The sequence below is a fragment of the Anolis sagrei genome, chromosome 4, assembly GCF_037176765.1.
Source record: "Anolis sagrei isolate rAnoSag1 chromosome 4, rAnoSag1.mat, whole genome shotgun sequence".
Taxonomy (NCBI): domain Eukaryota; kingdom Metazoa; phylum Chordata; class Lepidosauria; order Squamata; family Dactyloidae; genus Anolis; species Anolis sagrei.
Genome location: NC_090024.1, coordinates 245,134,783 through 245,153,880, shown reverse-complemented (window position 1 = coordinate 245,153,880; position 19,098 = coordinate 245,134,783). Strand labels below are relative to the sequence as shown.

The 19,098-nt window shown below is 45.0% G+C and overlaps 1 protein-coding gene across 2 annotated transcripts in view; it reads right to left on the bottom strand.

Moving 5' to 3' along the window:
* TTI1 (TELO2 interacting protein 1) overlaps positions 1–19,098 on the bottom strand; it is a 53,169-nt gene that overhangs the window by 16,874 nt on the left and 17,197 nt on the right. For both annotated transcript variants that reach the window (XM_060771812.2, XM_067468296.1), the window contains exons 6-7: positions 12,344–12,548; positions 6,996–7,083 (exon numbers count right to left, since the gene is read on the bottom strand). In XM_060771812.2, the coding sequence (XP_060627795.2) occupies positions 6,996–7,083; positions 12,344–12,548 (293 nt within the window). The remainder of the gene's footprint in view (positions 1–6,995; positions 7,084–12,343; positions 12,549–19,098) is intronic.

Sequence of the window (19,098 nt, the reverse complement as noted above, 5' to 3'; positions counted from 1 at the left end):
AAACCTACAACAACCCAGTTAAAGTATGTTGAAGACACAGTGATAGTTCTAACTAGGTACCTATCTGGTATTAATTTGCCTCTTTGAAAATAAGCTGGAAGCAACAACTTCAGAGTAGTTCAGTGGTCACATCCAAAGACAACCTGGCAAAATGGCACTACCTAAAAGAATCCCACACTTTGTGTGGCTGTGGAGTGGAACAGACAACTCCGCATTTGTATGCTTGTCCGCAATGTCCTGCCTCATGTACAGAGGAAGAGTTGTTGGAGGCTACTGACAATGCAGTCACTGTTACCCATCTCTGGTCAAAAGATATTTAACCGCTTGTGGTCCTTCTCTTTTTATCAGTTTTATACTGATTTATGCAGCAGTCACCAACCAACCCCTTTCCAATGCCAGAAATACAGCTCAATGGTATAACATTAGAAAATGTTGACCATTTCCGCTACCTTGGCAGCCACCTCTCCACCAAAGTCAACATTGACACTGAAATTCAACACCACCTGAGCTCTGCGAGTGCAGCATTTTTCCAAATGAGGCAGAGAGTGTTTGAGGACCGGGACATCCGTAGGGATACCAAGGTGCTTGTTTAGAAAGCTATTGTCATCCCAACCCTGCTATATGCCTGTGAAACGTGGTCTACAGGCGTCATACGCAACTCCTGGAACGATTCCATCAGCACTGTCTCAGAAAAATTCTGCAAACCTCTTGTGAAGACAAGCGGACAAATATCAGCATGCTGGAAGAAGCAAAGACCACCAGCAATGAAGCGATGGTCCTCTGCCATCAACTCTGCTGGACTGGCCATGTTGTCCGGATGTCTGACCATCGTCTCCCAAAGAAGTTGCTCTACTCCGAACTCAAGAACGGAAAATGGAACGTTGGTGGGCAGGAAAAGAGATTTAAAGATGGGCTCAAAGCCAACCTTAAAAACTCTGGCATAGACACTGAGAACTGAGAAGCCCTGGCCCTTGAGCGCTCCAGCTGGAGGTCAGCTGTGACCAGCAGTGCTGCAGAATTTGAGGAGGCACAAGTGGAGGGTGAAAGAGAGAAACATGCCAGGAGGAAGGCTCGTCAAGCCAACCCTGACTGAGACTGCCTTCTACCTGGAAACTGATGCCCTCACTGCGGGAGAACATGCGGATCAAGAATAGGGTTCCACAGTCACCTATGGACCCACCAGAACACTGATCCTGGAGGACTATCCTACTCGGTCAACGAGGGATCACCTAAGTGAACTGGATATCTTTACGTTTACTAGTTCCTTTGCACCTGTCTCTCCAAGTCTTAGTTTTCTTTCTGGTTTCATTACAATTCGGATAAATGATTGAGCTAAGATATGGAAATCACCGTGCACTTTAAAGTGATGCAAATCATTCACAGTCATTATTTTCCTCCCTTCATCTTCAGCCGTAACCTTGCTTTTGCATTTTCCTCGAATTGATATACATATTCAGAACACACCCGAGACCCAATGATCTCCGGGCAGAGATAATATCAGAAATCAATTTAGAAGCATTTAAAGCGATAGCAATTTTTTTTAAAGAATAAAAGCATTTTAAATCAGTTATCCCTTTAAAACAACACACTGCAAAACCAGGGAAGATAATTTGCCTCGCTCACAATGGAACGCCTTGATCCTTTACAGAACAAGTAAAGTCGTAATCCTCATCTCATTGGTGCAAGGTGCCGCTTGGAAGATTGTTATCGTTGGATGAGATAGATCTCTTATATATACAGAAATCTTCAAAAACAAGGGTACCACCAGGATGAGCAGATGAGGAAAGGAAGGTGGAAAAGAAAGGCAAGAATGCGAAGGAACACCCGCAGATTGAAAACATTAGCACAATAGAAGCAAGGGAACCGAGAGAATGAAGAGAAGCAAAGTCAAAATATGGCAAAACTTGAAACAGAAGAAACAAAGAGGGATACACAATGTGATAGCATTAGGTTATGTTTCAGCATTTTAATTCTTGCTCAATTCCCTCCATATTTACTTTTTGAAACAATATTATTTTCTGGGTTGTTTTAGGTTTTTTTGGGCTATATGGCCATGTTCTAGAGGCATTTTCTCCTGACGTTTCGCCTGCATCTATGGCAAGCATCCTCAGAGGTCGTGAGGTATGTTGGAACTAGGAAAATGGGCTTATATATCTGTGGAATGACCAGGGTGGGACAAAGAACTCTTGTCTGCTGGAGCTAGGTGTGAATGTTTCAACTGACCACCTTGATTAGCATTTGATTGGCTGGCACTGGCTGAAGCAATCTTTTGCTAAACAGTGTAATTTCTCCAGTGGTGTAGGGTGCAGACACCCCGTGATAATGCGGCATGTCTCATTCAGAGCCACATCCACTGTTTTAGTGTGGTGAGTTGTGTTCCCCACTGGGCATGCATACTCAGCAGCAGAGCAGCACAGCGCAAGGGCAGATGTCTTCACTGTATCTGGTTGTGATCCCCAGGTTGTGCCAGTCAGTTCCCCTGTTACAACTTGGCATAACAAACGCCATGACAAAACAAGTCAAGTTAAACCAAACCAAAGAAACCAAGATCTAGCTATAGCAAGTAATTCCAAAATGAGACATTTATCTACATAAATAAAAAATGTAATGTTTGTTTGTGGGATTAAGATAACTCAAAAACCACTGGGGAAATTGACACCAAATTTGGACACAATATACCTAACAACCCAATGTATGTCCTTCACTCAAAAAAATTGATTTTGTCATTTGGGAGTTGTAGTTGCAGGGATTTATAGTTTACCTGCAATCAAAGAGCATTCTGAACTTCACCAATTATGGAATTGAACCAAACTTGGCACACAGTTCTCCCGTGACCAACAGAAAATACTGAAAGGGTTTGGTGGGCAGTGTCCTTTGGTTTTGGAGTTGTAGTTCACCTACATCCAGAGATCACTGTGGACTCAAACAATGATGGATCTGGACCAAACTCTACACAAATACTCAATATGCCCAAATGTGAACACTGGTGGAGTTTGGGGAAAATTGAATCTTGACATTTGGAAGTTGTAGTTGCTGGGATTTATAGTTCACCTACAATCACAGAGCATTCTGAACCCCATCAACGATAGAATTGGGCCAAACCTCTCACACAGAACCCTTATGATCACAAGAGTGGGTCACAGCAACGCGTGGCAGGGGACAGCTAGTCTATATATATAAAAATGCAATGTTCGTTTGTGGGATTAACATAACTCAAAAACCACTGGAGGAATTGACACCAAATTTGGACACAAGACACCTCTCAGGCCAACAAGTGACCATTACTCATAAAAACACTGACAAACACAGCAGAAGAGACTTAAAAACCCAAAAACAAAATTTACATTACAATGCATGCGCCAAACAACACACACACATATATATATACACACACACTAGCTGTCCCCTGCCACGCGTTGCTGTGGCCCAGTCTGTTGATCCAGAAAGATTTTAGAAAGTGTTGGTTTCTAAAATATGTAATTTCTTTATATTTGCGGGTAAACAGTATTTCTTGCTGTTTCTTTGTCAGTGTTGATGTGGAGAGTGCCTGGTTTGCCCAACCTGGAACATGCAACATATCATTGTCTTTCGTTAGGGGTCCCTTTCAAATCTATGATACTATATCTGTGTGTGAATCATATCTATCTATCTATATCAATGGCTGGATGGCTCTTTGTCAGGAGGGCTTTGATTACATTTTCTTGCCCTGGTGAAGAGCGTTGGATTGGATGGCCTTAAGTATTTTCTGTTGGTCATGGTGGTTCTGTGTGGGAAGTTTGCCCAGATTCTGTCGTTGGTGGGGTTCAGAATGCTCTTTGATTGTAGGTGAACTGTGAATCCCAGTGACTACAACTCCCAAATGTCAAGGTCTATTTCCCCCAAACTCCATCTGTGTTCATATTTGGGAGTATTGAGTGCTTGTGCCAAGTTTGGTCCAGATCCATCATTATTTGAGTCCACAATGCTCTCTGGATGTAGGTGAACTACAACTCCCAAACTCAAGGCCAATGCCCATCAAATCATTCCAGTATTTTCTATTGGTCATGGGAGTTCTGTGTGCTAAGTTTGGTTCAATTCCATCATTGATGGAGTCCAGAATGCTCTTTGATTGTAGGTGAACTATAAACCCCAGCAACTACAACTCCCAAATGACAAAATCATTATTTTCTGAGTGATGATCACTCCTTGTGTTGTGAGACGTTTTGTTGCCAAATTTGGTGTGATTTTGTTCATTGGTTCTTTTGTTTTTAAGGTACTCATTATGGACAGAGCATTTATATATATACACACACACACACACATATATATACACAAATATATATACACACAAAACACGTATACACAGACTGGGCCACAGCAACGTGTGGCAGGGGTTGGCTGGTGTGTGTGTTTCAGAAATGAGCTTTGTCGGCGTTCCATGGGCAAAGCTCGTTTCTGAAATAAATGCCAGAAAAGGGCACCTATAGTCTTACAATTATCCTTTATAATCTCTTGCCTCACAAGTTTTAAATGCCGGTCTTTCCCCGCATCAGGATTCAATTCAAGCCATTTCTTTCTTCCTGCAGGTGAACCATTTTAATGCCAAGTGAAAGATTTTTTTTTTACTTTTCTTCTCAATCTGGATTCCTTGGCCCATTAACTCCAGAATCCTTCCAGATGAAGGGTATAATTGCTTCTGCCTTTGAGACGGTGGCTGAAGGGCTCCTGCGCTTTCACCTCCCAAGATTCTCAGGCTCCATCTACATTGACCGTTTACTCCACTTTCTAACCAGAACTGAAGAAAGTGAAGATGATTATGAAGGAAATCTTAGAAACAGGCTGAGGCCTGGATGGGGAATGACACAAACCACAGAGCTGTGATGCACATTGTGGGCTTTCTTCTGCACGCTTCTGTGGGAGTTTGTTGCCTGGCTGCTGCAGTGATGTTTGAAGCTACACTGACCATTTAATGCAGTTTCAACCCCATACTGGCCTGGATGATCTACAGATGGGACAAATCAATAAATTTGGTCTAAAAGCAAGGCACGGGCTGCTGGAGCTGATGAACAACTGCACTGCATCCTGTCAGATCCCCAAAATCTGGAGGAAAGCAAGAGTCATCGCCATCTTGAAGCCAAGCAAAGACCGTAATGATCCAAAAAGCTATAGAACAATCTCCCTGTTGTGCCACCCCTACAAAGTTCTGGAGAGACTTATCTTGCGTAGAATTATGGAAAAAATAGACCCATGTCTGATCTCACAGCAAGCTGGCTTCAGGAAGGGCAAAAGCTGCACATCGCAAGTGCTGAACCCGACTCAGCACATAGAAGATGGCTTTGAAAGGCAGCAGATCACAGGAGCGGTCTTCATAGACCTGTCAGCAGCTTATGATACTGTGAACCACCGCCTCCTCCTGAGGAAAATGTATAATATCACAAAGGACGACCACCTCACCCGCCTCATAGGAAACCTGCTACAAAACAGGAGCTTTTTTGTTGAGTTCCAGGGCCAGAGAAGCAGATGGCGGAAACAGAAGAACGGCCTGCCTCAGGGGAGTGTGCTTGCTCCATCCATGTTCAACATCTACACAAATGACCAGCCACTGCCACAAGGGACAGAGAGTTTCATCTATGCTGATGATCGTGCCATCACCGCTCAAGCAGGGAGCTTTGACATGGTAGAACAGAAGCTTTCCAAAGCTCTAGGTGCTCTTACTGCCTATTACAGGGAAAACCAGCTGATCCCCAACCCATCTAAAACACAGACATGTGCTTTTCACCTTAAGAACAGACAAGCATCCTGAGCTCTGAGGATGACCTGAGAAGGAATCCCACTGGAGCATTGCAGCGCAACCAAATACCTGGGAGTCACTCTGGACCGTGCTCTGATCTACAAGAATCACTGCCTGAACATCAAGCAAAAAGTGGGTGCTAGAAACAACATCATACGAAAGCTGACTGGCACAACCTGGGGATCACAACCAGACACAGTGAAGACATCTGCCCTTGCGCTATGCTACTCTGCTGCTGAGTACGCATGCCCAGTGTGGAACACATCTCACCACACTAAAACAGTGGATGTTGCTCTAATTGAGATATGCCGCATTATCACTGAGTGTCTGCGCCCTACACCACTGGAGAAATTACACTGTTTAGCCGGTATTGCACCACCTGACATCCGCCGGGAAGTAGCAGCCAATAGTGAAAGGACCAAGGCAGAGACATCTCCAGCTCATCCCTCGTTTGGGTATCAGCCAGCACGTCTTAAATCAAGAAATAGTTTTCTAAGATCTACAGAGACACCTCAGCAAGCAAGAGTCCAAAGGTGGCAGGCTCAAACCCAGAACCTCAACCAGTATCTGATACCAAATGAGAGACTCCCCCCTGGGCACACAGAGGACTGGGCGACTTGGAACAGACTGCGCTTTGGCACCATGAGATGCAGAGCCAATCTTAAGAAATGGGGCCACAAAGTGGAATCCACGACATACGAGTGTGGAGAAGAGCCAACCACTGACCACCTGCTGCAATGCAACCTGAGCCCTGCCACATGCGCAATGGAGGAGCTCCTTATAGTAACACCAGAGCACTCCAAGGGGCCAGATACTGGTCAAAGGACATCTAATCAACTACCAAGCTTGCAAACTTTGTGTTTTGTTTGTTTATTAAAAAATGCAATACAACTATTTGGTTTGCTCCTAACACGATAAATAAATGGTTACAATGTGCAGTTGATTACAAAGGAAATGCAGTTTGAGGCCTGGATGGCAACTGCACAATAGCATGGAGCACTGATGCATTGAAGGCTTTCTTTTGCATGTTTTTCTGCGCATGGTTTGCAACATTTTTGTCCCCTCCGCACGCCACTTGTGCAAATATATAGACCTGCCAAGGGTCAGCCCTGCTTGAGAATGGGAACGGATGAAAGCAGATGGCCGATGGCCTCCCAGCTGGCTATGAATATGCAAAGGAGACATGCAAGAATGGTGACAGCGCATGCGTTCGCATTGGCATTACCTGCAGGAAGCTTCCTGGAGTTTCGCCGGCTGCTTGGCGCTCAGGTAAGGCAGGCAGACGCTGGCCACACGATTCAGATCATTCTCACCTGTCAGGAAAGAAAAAGGGAGTGTCAGCAGGATGAAATACATACAATGCTGGAAGAAATGGTTAAGGTAAAAATCACAATGAAACCAGAGTTTTATTTACTGGGCATGCTGGGTGATCAATTAGAAAGGAAACAGAACTACAATCCTTGATTACTGCGGTGAGAATCATCTCTGCACAAAGTTGGAAAAAACCAGTTGTCCCACTGCAAGAATAATGAAATTCTGCGAACTACCTGAGATGGACAAATGGACAATGCTGCTCAAGGAGAAATAGTAAACAAGATTGTAATGAGTTGATTACCACACTTTGTCATGACAATGATGGGGACAAACCATGAAAAAACTCTAAAATTACAACAGCAAAACAACAGAAAAGAAAAATCTGGGACACTTAATCACCTCTCAACAAAAGATTGCCCCAGGCACTTCCAGGCCATTATATGCTAATCAAGGTCATCAGTTGAAACATTCACACCTAGCTCCAGCAGACAAGAGTCCTTTGTCCCACCCTGGTCTTTCCACAGATATATAAACCCATTTTCCTACTTCAAACAGACCTCACTACCTCTGAGGATGCTTGCCATAGATTCAGGCGAAACATCAGGAGAAAATGTCTCTAGAACATGGCCACATAGCCCGGAAAAACCTACAACAACCCAGTGATTCCGGCCATGAAAGCCTTCGACAATATATTATTATTATTATTATTATTATTATTGTTATTATTAAAAATCAAACTGCAAAGACTCTGGCACAAACCAGTCAAGGTGGTCCCAGTGGTGATGGGCACACTGGGTGCAGTGCCTAAAGATCTTGGCCTGCACTTAAACACAATCGGCACTGACAAGATTACCATTTGCCAGCAGCAGAAGGCCATCCTACTGGGATCTGCACGCATAATTCACCGATACATAACACAGTCCTAGACACTTGGGAAATGTCTGACATGTGATCCAATACAACACCCAGGATAGGGATCTCATTCTGTGTACTAATCTTGTTGTGTGTTGTTGTTGTTCATTCGTTCAGTTGTCTCCGACTCTTTGTGACCTCGTGGACCAGCCCACGCCAGAGCTCCCTGTCGGCCGTCACCACCCCCAGCTCCTTCAAGGTCAGTCCAATAATAATAATAATAATAATAATAATAATAAGGTACATCTTGTTGTGTACCTTATTATTATTATTATTATTATTATTATTATTATTATTGTGCTTTTTGTGTCATAATAATAATAATAATAATAATAATAATAATAATAATAATAATGTTTAGAGATAGGGCGGGTTACAAATAAATAATAATAATAATAATAATAATAATAATTATTATTATTATTATTATTGAGACGGAAGGAACCAGTTGTCCTGTTTGAAGAAGAATGGCTAACAAAGATCTGGCTGAGATAGACAAAGGGGATTTTGGCCTACATCAAGAGGAGCCTAGAGTCTAGATCTAGGGAAGTCATGCTACCCCTCTATTCTGCTTTGGTTAGACCACACCTGGAATATTGTGTCCAATTCTGGGCACCACAATTCAAGAGAGATATTGACAAGCTGGAATGTGTCCAGAGGAGGGCGACTCAAATGATCAAGGGTCTGGAGAACAAGCCCTATGAGGAGCGGCTTAAGGAGCTGGGCATGTTTAGCCTGAAGAAGAGAAGGCTGAGAGGGGATATGATAGCCCTGTATAAATAGGTGAGAGGAAGCCACAGGGAGGAGGGAGCAAGCTTGTTTTCTGCTTCCCTGGAGACTAGGACGCAGAACAATGGCTTCAAACTACAAGAGAGGAGATTCCATCTGAACATGAGGAAGAACTTCCTGACTGTGAGAGCCGTTCAGCAGTGGAACTCTCTGCCCCGGAGTGTAGTGGAGGCTCCTTCTTTGGAGACTTTTAAGCAGAGGCTGGATGATCAGGGGTGCTTTTGAATGTGATTTTCCTGCTTCTTGACAGAATGGGAGCCGTTCAGCAGTGGAACTCTCTGCCCCGGAGTGTGGTGGAGGCTCCTTCTTTGGAAGCCTTTAAACAGAGGCTGGATGGCCATCTGTCAGGGGTGATTTGAATGCAATATTCCTGCTTCTTGGCAGAATGGGGTTGGACTGGATGGCCCAGGAGATCTCTTCCAACTCTTTGATTCTATGATTCTATGAAATGTCCAACATGTGATCCAATACAACACCCAGTTGTGTGTTGTTGTTTATTCGTTCAGTCGTCTCCGACTCTTCGTGACCTCGTAGACCAGCCCACGCCAGAGCTCCCTGTCGGCCGTCACCACCCCCAGCTCCTTCAAGGTCAGTCCAATAATAATAATAACAATAATAATAAGGTACATCTTGTTGTGTACCTTATTATTATTATTATTATTGTGCTTTTTTGTGTCAGAATAATAATAATAATAATAATGTTTAGACATAGGGCGGGTTACAGATAAATTATTATTATTATTATTATTATTATTATTATTATTGAGACGGAAGGAAGTAGTTGTCCTGTTGGAAGAAGAACGGCTAACAAAGATCAGTAAACCTGGCTGAGATAGACAACACTAATCAAAGAGAATTTCAAGAAAGATTGGGACTGGTCTAGATGGCCTTTTGTGGCCCCTTTCCAATCTAGGATTCTATGATATTGAGTTATCAATGTTTGCTTCTTATAAATGTGTAGCCTACCTTTCAAGCTAATTCATCACTATCAAAACTGGACTCGCTGGGTAAGGTCAACAGATCAGTGCGTGGTGGGATCTGAAACTTAGCAGACTTTGACTCTGCTTTTTTGCCGAGCACTTTGGAGCCACGTCCCCCTCCAGGATGCCTTTCAGAAGCCCAAAGCACCAAAAGCTCAAAGGCATCAAATAGGAAAGGGCTCCAGTCAGAAAGAAAACGCAGCTGCAGAGGGGGAAGGCTGAGGCTTTTTGATCCTGGCAATGTTTATGAAGCGCTCGGGCTCAGCCGGCTATTTTTAGAGCCTATTTTCCTCCCGTATCTCTTGCTCAGAAAGACAAACACAATCTCTCTCCCTTAAAAGCATCCAGGATGCAGTGAAATATCTTATAGAATCATAGAGTTGGAAGAGCCCCAAAAGGCCATCCAGTCAACGCCTTTCTTCCAGGAATGAAGACACCAACTGAACCCTCCTGACAGATGTCCATTCATCCTCAAGTTAGAATCCTCTGGAAAAGGAGACTCCACCATACTCCAAGGTAGCGGCATGTTCTGTTGGAAATAGCAACCTTCTACCAGCCTCCTATACTAGTTATTGTTATGTATATAATTCAGATTGAGGGACATGAGAGAAGCCTCCTCGCAGGTAGAGATGGTTGAACAGAAGCTTTCCGAAGCTCTAGGTGCTCTTACTGCCTATTACAGGAGAAACCAGCTGATCCCTAATCCATCTAAAACACAGACATGTGTTTTTCATCTCAAGAACAGACAAGCATCCCGAGCTCTGAGGATTACCTGGGAAGGAATCCCACTGGAGCATTGCAACACACCAAATACCTGGGAGTCACTCTGGACCGTGCTCTGACCTACAAGAAGCACTGCCTGAACATCAAGCAAAAAGTGGGTGCTAGAAACAACATCATATGAAAGCTGACTGGCACAACCTGGGGATCACAACCATATACAGTGAAGACATCTGCCCTTGCGCTGTGCTACTCTGCTGCTGAGTACGCATGCCCAGTGTGGAACACATCTCACCACGCTCAAACAGTGGATGTGGCTCTTAAGGAGACATGCCGCATTATCACAGGGTGTCTGCGCCCTACACCACTGGAGAAATTACACTGCTTAGCCGGTATTGCACCACCTGACATCCGCCGGGAAGTAGCAGCCAATAGTGAAAGGACCAAGGCAGAGACATCTCCAGCTCATCCCCTGTTTGGGCATCAGCCAGCACGCCAACGACTTAAATCAATAAATAGTTTTCTAAAATCTACAGAGACACTCGCTGGAACACCTCAGCAAGCGAGAGTCCAAAAGTGGCAGGCTCAAACCCAGCACCTCAATCTGTGGGTGATACCAGATGAGGGACTCCCCCCTGGGCACACAGAGGACTGGGCGACTTGGAAGGCACTGAACAGACTGCGCTCTGGCACTACGAGATGCAGAACCAACCTTCAGAAATGGGGCTACAAAGTGGAATCCTCGACATGCGAGTGTGGAGAGGAGCAAACCACTGACCACCTGCTGCAATGCACCCTGAGCCCTGCCACATGCACAATGGAGGACCTTCTTGCGGCAACACCAGAGGCACTCCAAGTGGCCAGATACTGGTCAAAGGACATTTAATCAACTACCAAACTCACACATATTGTATTTTGTCTGTTTGTTTGCTTTGTTCTGTTAGAAATGTAATATAATTGGCTGGTTAATCTGACACGACAAATAAATAAAATTCAGATTGTTTACTAATACTGTATTTTAGGTACTTACTTAGGCGATCCCTCGTTGGACGAGTAGGATAGTCTTCCAAGGTCAGTATTCTTGTGGGTCCGTAGATGACTGTGGAACCCTATTCTTGACCTGCATCTTCTCCCACAGTGAGGGCATTGGTTTCCAGGTGGAAGGCGGTCTCGGTCGGGGTTGGCTTGATGCACCTTCCTCTTGGCACGTTTCTCTCTTTCGCCCTCCATCCGTCCTCTTCAAATTCTGCAGCACTGCTGGTCACAGCTGACCTCCAGCTGGAGCGCTCAAGGGCCAGGGCTTCCCAGTTCTCAGTGTCTATGCCAGAGTTTTTTAAGGCTGGCTTTGAGCCCATCTTTCAATCTCTTTTCCTGCCCACCAACATCCCGTTTTCCATTCTTGAGTTCGGAGTAGAGCAACTGCTTTGGGAGACGATGGTCGGGCATCCAGACAACATGGCCGGTCCAGCGGAGTTGATGTTGGAAGACCATTGCTTCAATGCTGGTGGTCTTTGCTTCTTCCAGCACACTGACGTTTGTCCGCTTGTCTTCCCAAGAGATTTGCAGAATTTTTCGGAGGCACGCTGATGGAGTCGTTCTAGGAGTTGCATGTGACATCTGTAGACAGTCCACGTTTTGCAGGCGTATATCAGGGTTGGGAGGGCAATAGCTTTATAGTTCCCGTATCATCAAGGTCAATCTGCTCGTTAGCAGCCTGTTTTCCTGCTTGCTCATTATCAGGCTGAGAACTTGGCAAAGAGCTATTCTCCCTTCCTGGGTTGGACTAGATGGCTTTTAGGAGCTCTTCCACGGCTACAAATCCATAACTAACCCCCTTCCCACTCTGCTTCCTACTCACCAAGGTCCAGCGTCTTGCAGAGGGAGCCCAAGCCCTGGAGCACCGTCAGCTGCAGCTTGAAGGCCAGCGTGTGGCCATAGATGGGTCCGGCTCGGGCACTGACTGGAGCCTGGCGGTCAAGGGAGGTGGCCAGCCGGGGAAGGATGTCCTTGGAGAAGCGCGGCCGCAGGAAGTTGCCACAGTGGGCTCCCAGGACACACAGCACCTGTTAACAATAGTAATCATAACACTATGAAACAGGATTTTTGTTCCTGGGTTATAAATGTCATTTCCTAATTGGTTCTTTTATAAATGGGAAAAGTTTATTAAACTGCCCAAACTTTGTTTTTGCAGGAGGGACATCATCCTGCAGCACATTTTTGCTCTAGTTTTTCAATGAATATCTATCTCATAGTCTCAACCAATTCCAACATAGGGTTATTGTAGGTTTTTCCAGGCTATATGGCCATGTTCTAGAGGCATTTTCTCCGGACGTTTCGCCTGCATCTATGGCAAGCATCCTCAGAGGTAGTGAGGATGCTTGCCATAGATGCAGGCGAAATGTCAGGAGAAAATGCCTCTAGAACATGGCCATATAGCCCGGAAAAACCTACAACAATCCAGTGATTCCGGCCATGAAAGCCTTCGACATTAAATTCCAACATAGTTTGTGGGGTAGAACAACAAGGTAAGTACCAAACAAATAAATAGGAAACAACACTTTCAAAGCAGGAACAGAAACATTTTCAAATTTAGTTACATAGTACAATAATAATAATAATAATAATAATAATAATTCTATTTCTATTTCTTACCCACCTCTTCCCATGCTTGAAGCAGGTCACAACAATGTACAAAATACACATATTAAAACATATTACTAAAACATATATAATAAAATACACAGAATAATGATTAAACTAGGCACAAGTTGGATCGAGATAAGTCTTCAGATGTGTTTCAGATTCCAACAGCTCACTTAGCTTAATTTTAAGGTTTACTTTTAAATGGTCGGTTGGTTTGAGTCCTAGATTTGGGAAAATTTCTAGCTTGTAAAACTAATTTAGAAAATAATCCAGATTAAACTGGCAAAAAACCCAGATTAAACAAGAGTTCTTCCAAAGCACACCAAAATCACACAGTTCAAGGAAAACAAACAAACAAAGAGCCGTGAAGAGAAGCCGTCATCCAAATGCCATCCAAAGTCGAAGAAATCCCAGTTGAAGGTTCCAAAGTCCACAAGGCAGCGTCGTCGTCAAAAGCAGTCCGAAGTCAAGGAGAGGGGAAATCCGCACTTACGAGAATCCAAGCTGGTCGGTACATGAAGCAAAATGGCAACCTGCAGATCCAGGACCCAAGTCCAACAGGAAAGCGACAGCAACAAGACCCAAGGCACGATACCAACACTTTGCCTACTGCAAAGTTCTATCATTCCAGTGCCTTCATTTATCTTACAACTCATCATCCGATGATGAGCTGCCCTCCACCCCATCCTCATCACTATCAGATGGCTTAGCCTCCACAGCTGAACGTCAACGCCCATCCCTCCAACTCTTCCACCTCTTGTCAAGACTTAGGTCTCCCCACGATTCCACAGTATCACCTGATTGCCAATCACCACCACCAGAAAACCCCTCAAAAGTGTCACTAGATGTTGGTTGAGTACACACATTCTGAACCTCCTGTACTTTGGTCCAATCCAATGACTCCTCATCATCCCCATCACTCCCAGACCCATTATTCCCAGAAAAACCCATGAAACCTTCTTCCTCCGTGGGAGCAGTAAGTATGTCCCGGATCTTCTTTCTCTGACGCTCCTCGTCTGACTCCTGCTCTCGAGTAATCCTCTTAGTCCCTCTATTCCCATCTGTATCTCCTTCCTCCTCCTCACTCATTTCACTCTCGGAGAAACCCTCAAAGGTGTTGGGGTTCAGCCTGAGTTTGAACTTGAACCTGATTCTCTGTTTGTTCCTCCTGATGCTAATGAAAATATATTTACTGATGCTAATGAAAATGTACCTCTTGATGCCAATGCTCCTGAAATTAGTGAGGAAGAAACTTCTGTAGGTTTGGAAAATGCCAATGTTCCTGAAATTAGTGAGGAAGGAACTTCTGTAGATTTGGAAAATGAAAGTACCGGTGTTCATGAGAATGTTTCAGAGGGAAGCCATGACCTTTCACTCCCTTCTGCACCTGGTAACTTTAATGAGAACAGAAGGGGCCAGATTTGGCAAGACAGAAGTAAATCACTCAGCTTGCGTAGGTCTTCCCGATTAAAAGAAATACAAACAATGGCTTCAAAGCAGAGGGGCGGTTCACGGAACCAATTCTTAGGCTTGAAGTGCCTTCCGCTGGGCTGACTTTCTCAGTTCAGGCATCGTTTCAGATTGATGAAGACCTTGGCAGTTCTCCCGGTTTCCCTGGCCATGGTCTTGAAAGATTTCTAGGATATCAAGCACGGTTAGTGGATTGCTAACAGGTTCCAGTATTTTACAGTGTGGCTTTGGGTTTTGTTTTGCCCATTTAAATTCATGTTTGCTGATTTTGCTGTGGCTTTTGACTTGCATTTTCCCTTTATTTTGTAACCATTTTTCTTCAATAAAAAAGGATTGTTTTTCACAGTCAAGTGTGGTGGATAGTTATCTTAGGGCCTCGTTCCCTGCTCTGGATTGCAACAAAAGGACTCGTCATCAGTGGGTGACATAAGTATCTCCCAGATCCTCTTCTTTTGCTGTTCCTCGTCTAACACCTGGGCGCCTCGTTTCCCTCCTCTACCACTCCTACTACCAGTTGCAGCGTTGCCAACAGACTCTACTACAACATTAGGAGTTACCCAGGGACAGAAAAGCTCTTGCAAACATTGCCTTGCTCTTGTCATTTCCACTGTTTACTGGGAACCATGCACAGAAGAAAGGAGCTCAAGTCTTCTGCTGCCTCATTCTTAGAAGAAGGTATTAGTCTGCATTCCAAACAAAGCCACATTCTGTTTTTTCTATTGCTGTTTTTAACCACCAAGCTGTCTTTGCATCCTTACGATTGAGAAACCGCCAAGAGTCCTGTCCTAAACTAAAGTGGTTTTGCAGACTTTGCACTGGTTTCCTTCTTGATTGAATCTATCCATACTCTTTTCCTATTGCCTTCCCCTTTGCCCAGCATTATTATCTTCAAGTGAGTTAAGCCTTTCCATGATAAGCATGATGGTCTATCACATGGGCCTCTTTAGGTAGAATTCGGTTTTGATTTGCTCTATCACCCATTTGTTTGTTTTTTTTCATGGGCTCACTTCTCAAAATTGGTTGCGGTTTACAAACCAGAGTTGCCAGTTTATGAAAAGGGCTCTCAAGGGGAGAAGCAGGAAGCCTCTCGGACGGAGAGAAGGGCCCTTTTGCAGAGGCTCTTGAGGCTCACGCGGATGCCCTTTGCAAAGCCGGCTTGGCCCCTCTTCACATCCGCACGCATTTAGCGTCCTTCCAATTCATCACCCGCCAGGGTCCTGTTCTTTGCTGCTATATAATCTCTTATCTCTCTGCACCACATTCTCCCCTTTATCTGGAAGGCTGCAGGCAACCTGCCAGTCTTGAGGCTTGGCCTTGCACTCTCCTCTGCTTGCACCGTTTGTCTAATGCAACCCAGCCCTGCATGCAAGGAAACATCATGCAAACTGGGAACCTGGTGCAAAAAGTGTGTCTATGTTGGTGTCTATGTTGGGCATCTCAGCGGCTTTTGATACCATTGACCATGGTATCCTTCTGGAATGGTCTTTGTAATGGCTCTGCTTCTTCCTGGAGGATCACACCAGTTGGTGAAGTTGGGGGACTCCTGCTCAGATCCCTAGGCTTTGACCTGTGGGGTCCATTCTATCCCCATGCTTTTTAATATCTACATGAAACCATTGGGAGAAGTCATCCAGAGTTTTGGAGTTCGGTGCCATCTGTACGCAGATGACACTCAACTCTATGAGCTTTCCACCAAAGCCCGAGGAAGCCCCCCTGTTCCTGGACCAATATCTGGCTGCCGTGATGGACTGGATGTGGGCTGACATAAGCTAGTGCTGACAGCGGGAGCTCACCCAGCCCCCCAGATCTGAACCGCTGACTTTTTGGTCAGCAAGTTCAACAGCTCAGTAGTTTAACCCACTGCACCACCAGGGGGGTCTATTATTATTATTATTATTATTATTATTATTATTATTATTATTATTATTATTATTCCTGGGACTCTATTGGTGCCGCCGTCTCTGAAGGTTTTTGTTGGGAATCAGCCTATGTTTGTGTTTCAGCATCCTGATGTGGGAAATGACGAGAGAAATGATGGTGCTGAGGCGGAGGTACAAGATGGAGATGGTTTGGTCAATGATTTTCATACAGACAATGACAGAGAAGCCCCAGTGCAAAGGGCAGTTTCTCATGAGAATATCCCTGCTGGGCCTAGCAATGATGGTTCACTCCCTCTCTCTAAGAACTCTCAAGATTTGAGTTTGTAAAGCAATCTGACACCTGGAAATTTTAACAAGCAGCCAGATAGGGAGCTGAAGAATAGGGGCTGGAGATTAACCAGGATCGACAGCAAACTCAGTGTTTACGTCATTCTGAAAGGCTTCGTCTGATAAGGGGCAAGAGTGGGGTGGAAACAAAAACAATTTATGGGTTTTGGGATATAAGGTTTGCTTCAAGGGAAAACCTGTTAGATCAGGCATCATTTGGAAATCAAGTTCATGTGCCATGGAAATCCTGTTCAAGTGGTCTTGTTCCTGTGGTGTTTTTTAGCCTTTTGGATTGTCTTTGCATCCTGTTGATTCCTGTCTGGATAAATGCTGTTTTGGATTGCTTTTATAACTTGTGTGGATATCGTTTTTGCGTTACTGCCTTTTATGGACTTATTACTTTTTTGGAACCTTCTAATTTTCTTACAAGCATTTATTTCTTCTGGCTATTTACTAAGCTTCAATAAAAGAAGTTTTGTTCCCTCACTCTTCGTGTGGTGTGTTTTAAAGTCAGAGGGCTTTTTCCTGACCTGGAGTGCAACAGTTTTCAAGCAGAGGCTGGATGGCTATCTGTCCAAAGAACTTTGATTGTGTCTTCCTTTATGGCAGATGGGGTTGGACTGGATGGCCTTTGGTGGTCCCTTCCAAACAGCATTCTATGATTCTGCGACCCAGTATCACTGGACGAAAACCACTACTGTGACTCACTTTTTGCAATCCTCCGACAAGGCAATCATCAAAGGGATTCTAATAATTAAAAAACATCACCTTTCCTTCCGCTCAGCAGCAGCGGCGCATCCCCAAACGCCGAGAGGTAATTGCATGGCTTGATAATGGGTCCTTCCTCTCTTCCTTCATTCCCAACTCCAGCCCAGTCCTTGAGACGGTGGCATGGGTTTTGTTTGCCCGCCCCAGGATTAAAAGCCGCAAAGCCAGCTGGGCAAGGCGCTCCTCATTGCCTTTTATTTTTTGAAAAAACAGCTTTAATTGGTCAAACCATTTGCACTTCAAAGGCCGTTTGGAGAGGAGATCTAGGGACCCGGCTCAGAAGCCAAAAAGCCCCAAAGGCCATCTTTCTTGAAGCAGAGATGGACATCCTGTCGCTGCGGCATGAAGGCAGACCTCCTCTAAGCCTTTAAAACAAATTGGCAAGGTGTTCGGAAATGTGTTTTCCCCCCTCTTTCCAAATCATACAGAACATCCTTTGAATACGTGAACAGATGCACATCAATGTATGCCCACCATACCAGCAGACCAGTCTTGTACACGCGCGTCTCCATTGAGCTTCTCAAAATGGCGACAAGAAGGGATCCTGCTGCTATTCAAACCTTTTGTTTAACTCTGAATATTTTTTGATTGATTTTAACTATGGATTTCTTAAAAGTCCATCTCTACGCAGATAACACACAACTCTATTACACATTTCCACCTAATTCCAAGGAGGCTCCTCGAGTGCTGGACAATGCCTGGCCGCTGTGTCTATCTGGATGAGGAGGAACAAGCTGAAGATCAATTCCGACAAGACAGAGGTCCTCCTGGTTAATCATAAACCGGATCGGGGTGTAGGGTGGCAACCTGTGCTGGACGGGGCTACACTCCCCCTGAAGTCACAGGTCCGCAGTTTGGGAGTCCTCTTGGATTCATCGCTTACGCTTGAGGCTCAGGCATCGGCGGTGTCCAGGAGGGCTTTTGCACAATTGAGACTCGTGCGCCAACTGTGACCTTACCTCGTAAAGGCTGATCTGGCCGGAGTGGTCCACGGCTTGGTCACCTCTAGATTTGACTACTGTAATGCGCTCTACGTGGGGCTGCCCTTGAAAACGGCTTGGAAATTTCAGCTAGTCCAGCGGGCGGTGGCCAGGATGTTAACTGGGGCTCCGTACAGAGAGAGGTCAACCCTCCTGTTCAAGGAGCTCCATTGGCTGCCGTTCATTTTCCGGTCCCAATTCAAGGTGCAGGTGCTTACCTGTTGTTGTTCATTCGTTCAGTTGTCTCCGACTCTTCGTGACTTCACGGACCAGTCCACGCCAGAGCTTCCTGTCAGCCGTCACCACCCCCAGCTCCTTCAAGGTCAGTCCAGTCACTTCAAGGATGCCATCCATCCATCTTGTCCTTGGTCGGCCCCTCTTCCTTTTGCCTTCCACTTTCCCCAGGATAATTGTCTTCTCTAGGCTTTCCTGTCTCCTCATGATGTGGCCAAAGGACTTCCACTTTGTCTCTAGTCTCCTTCCCTCCAGTGAGCAGTCGGGCTTTATATCCTGGAGGATGGACTGGTTGGATCTTCTCGCAGTCC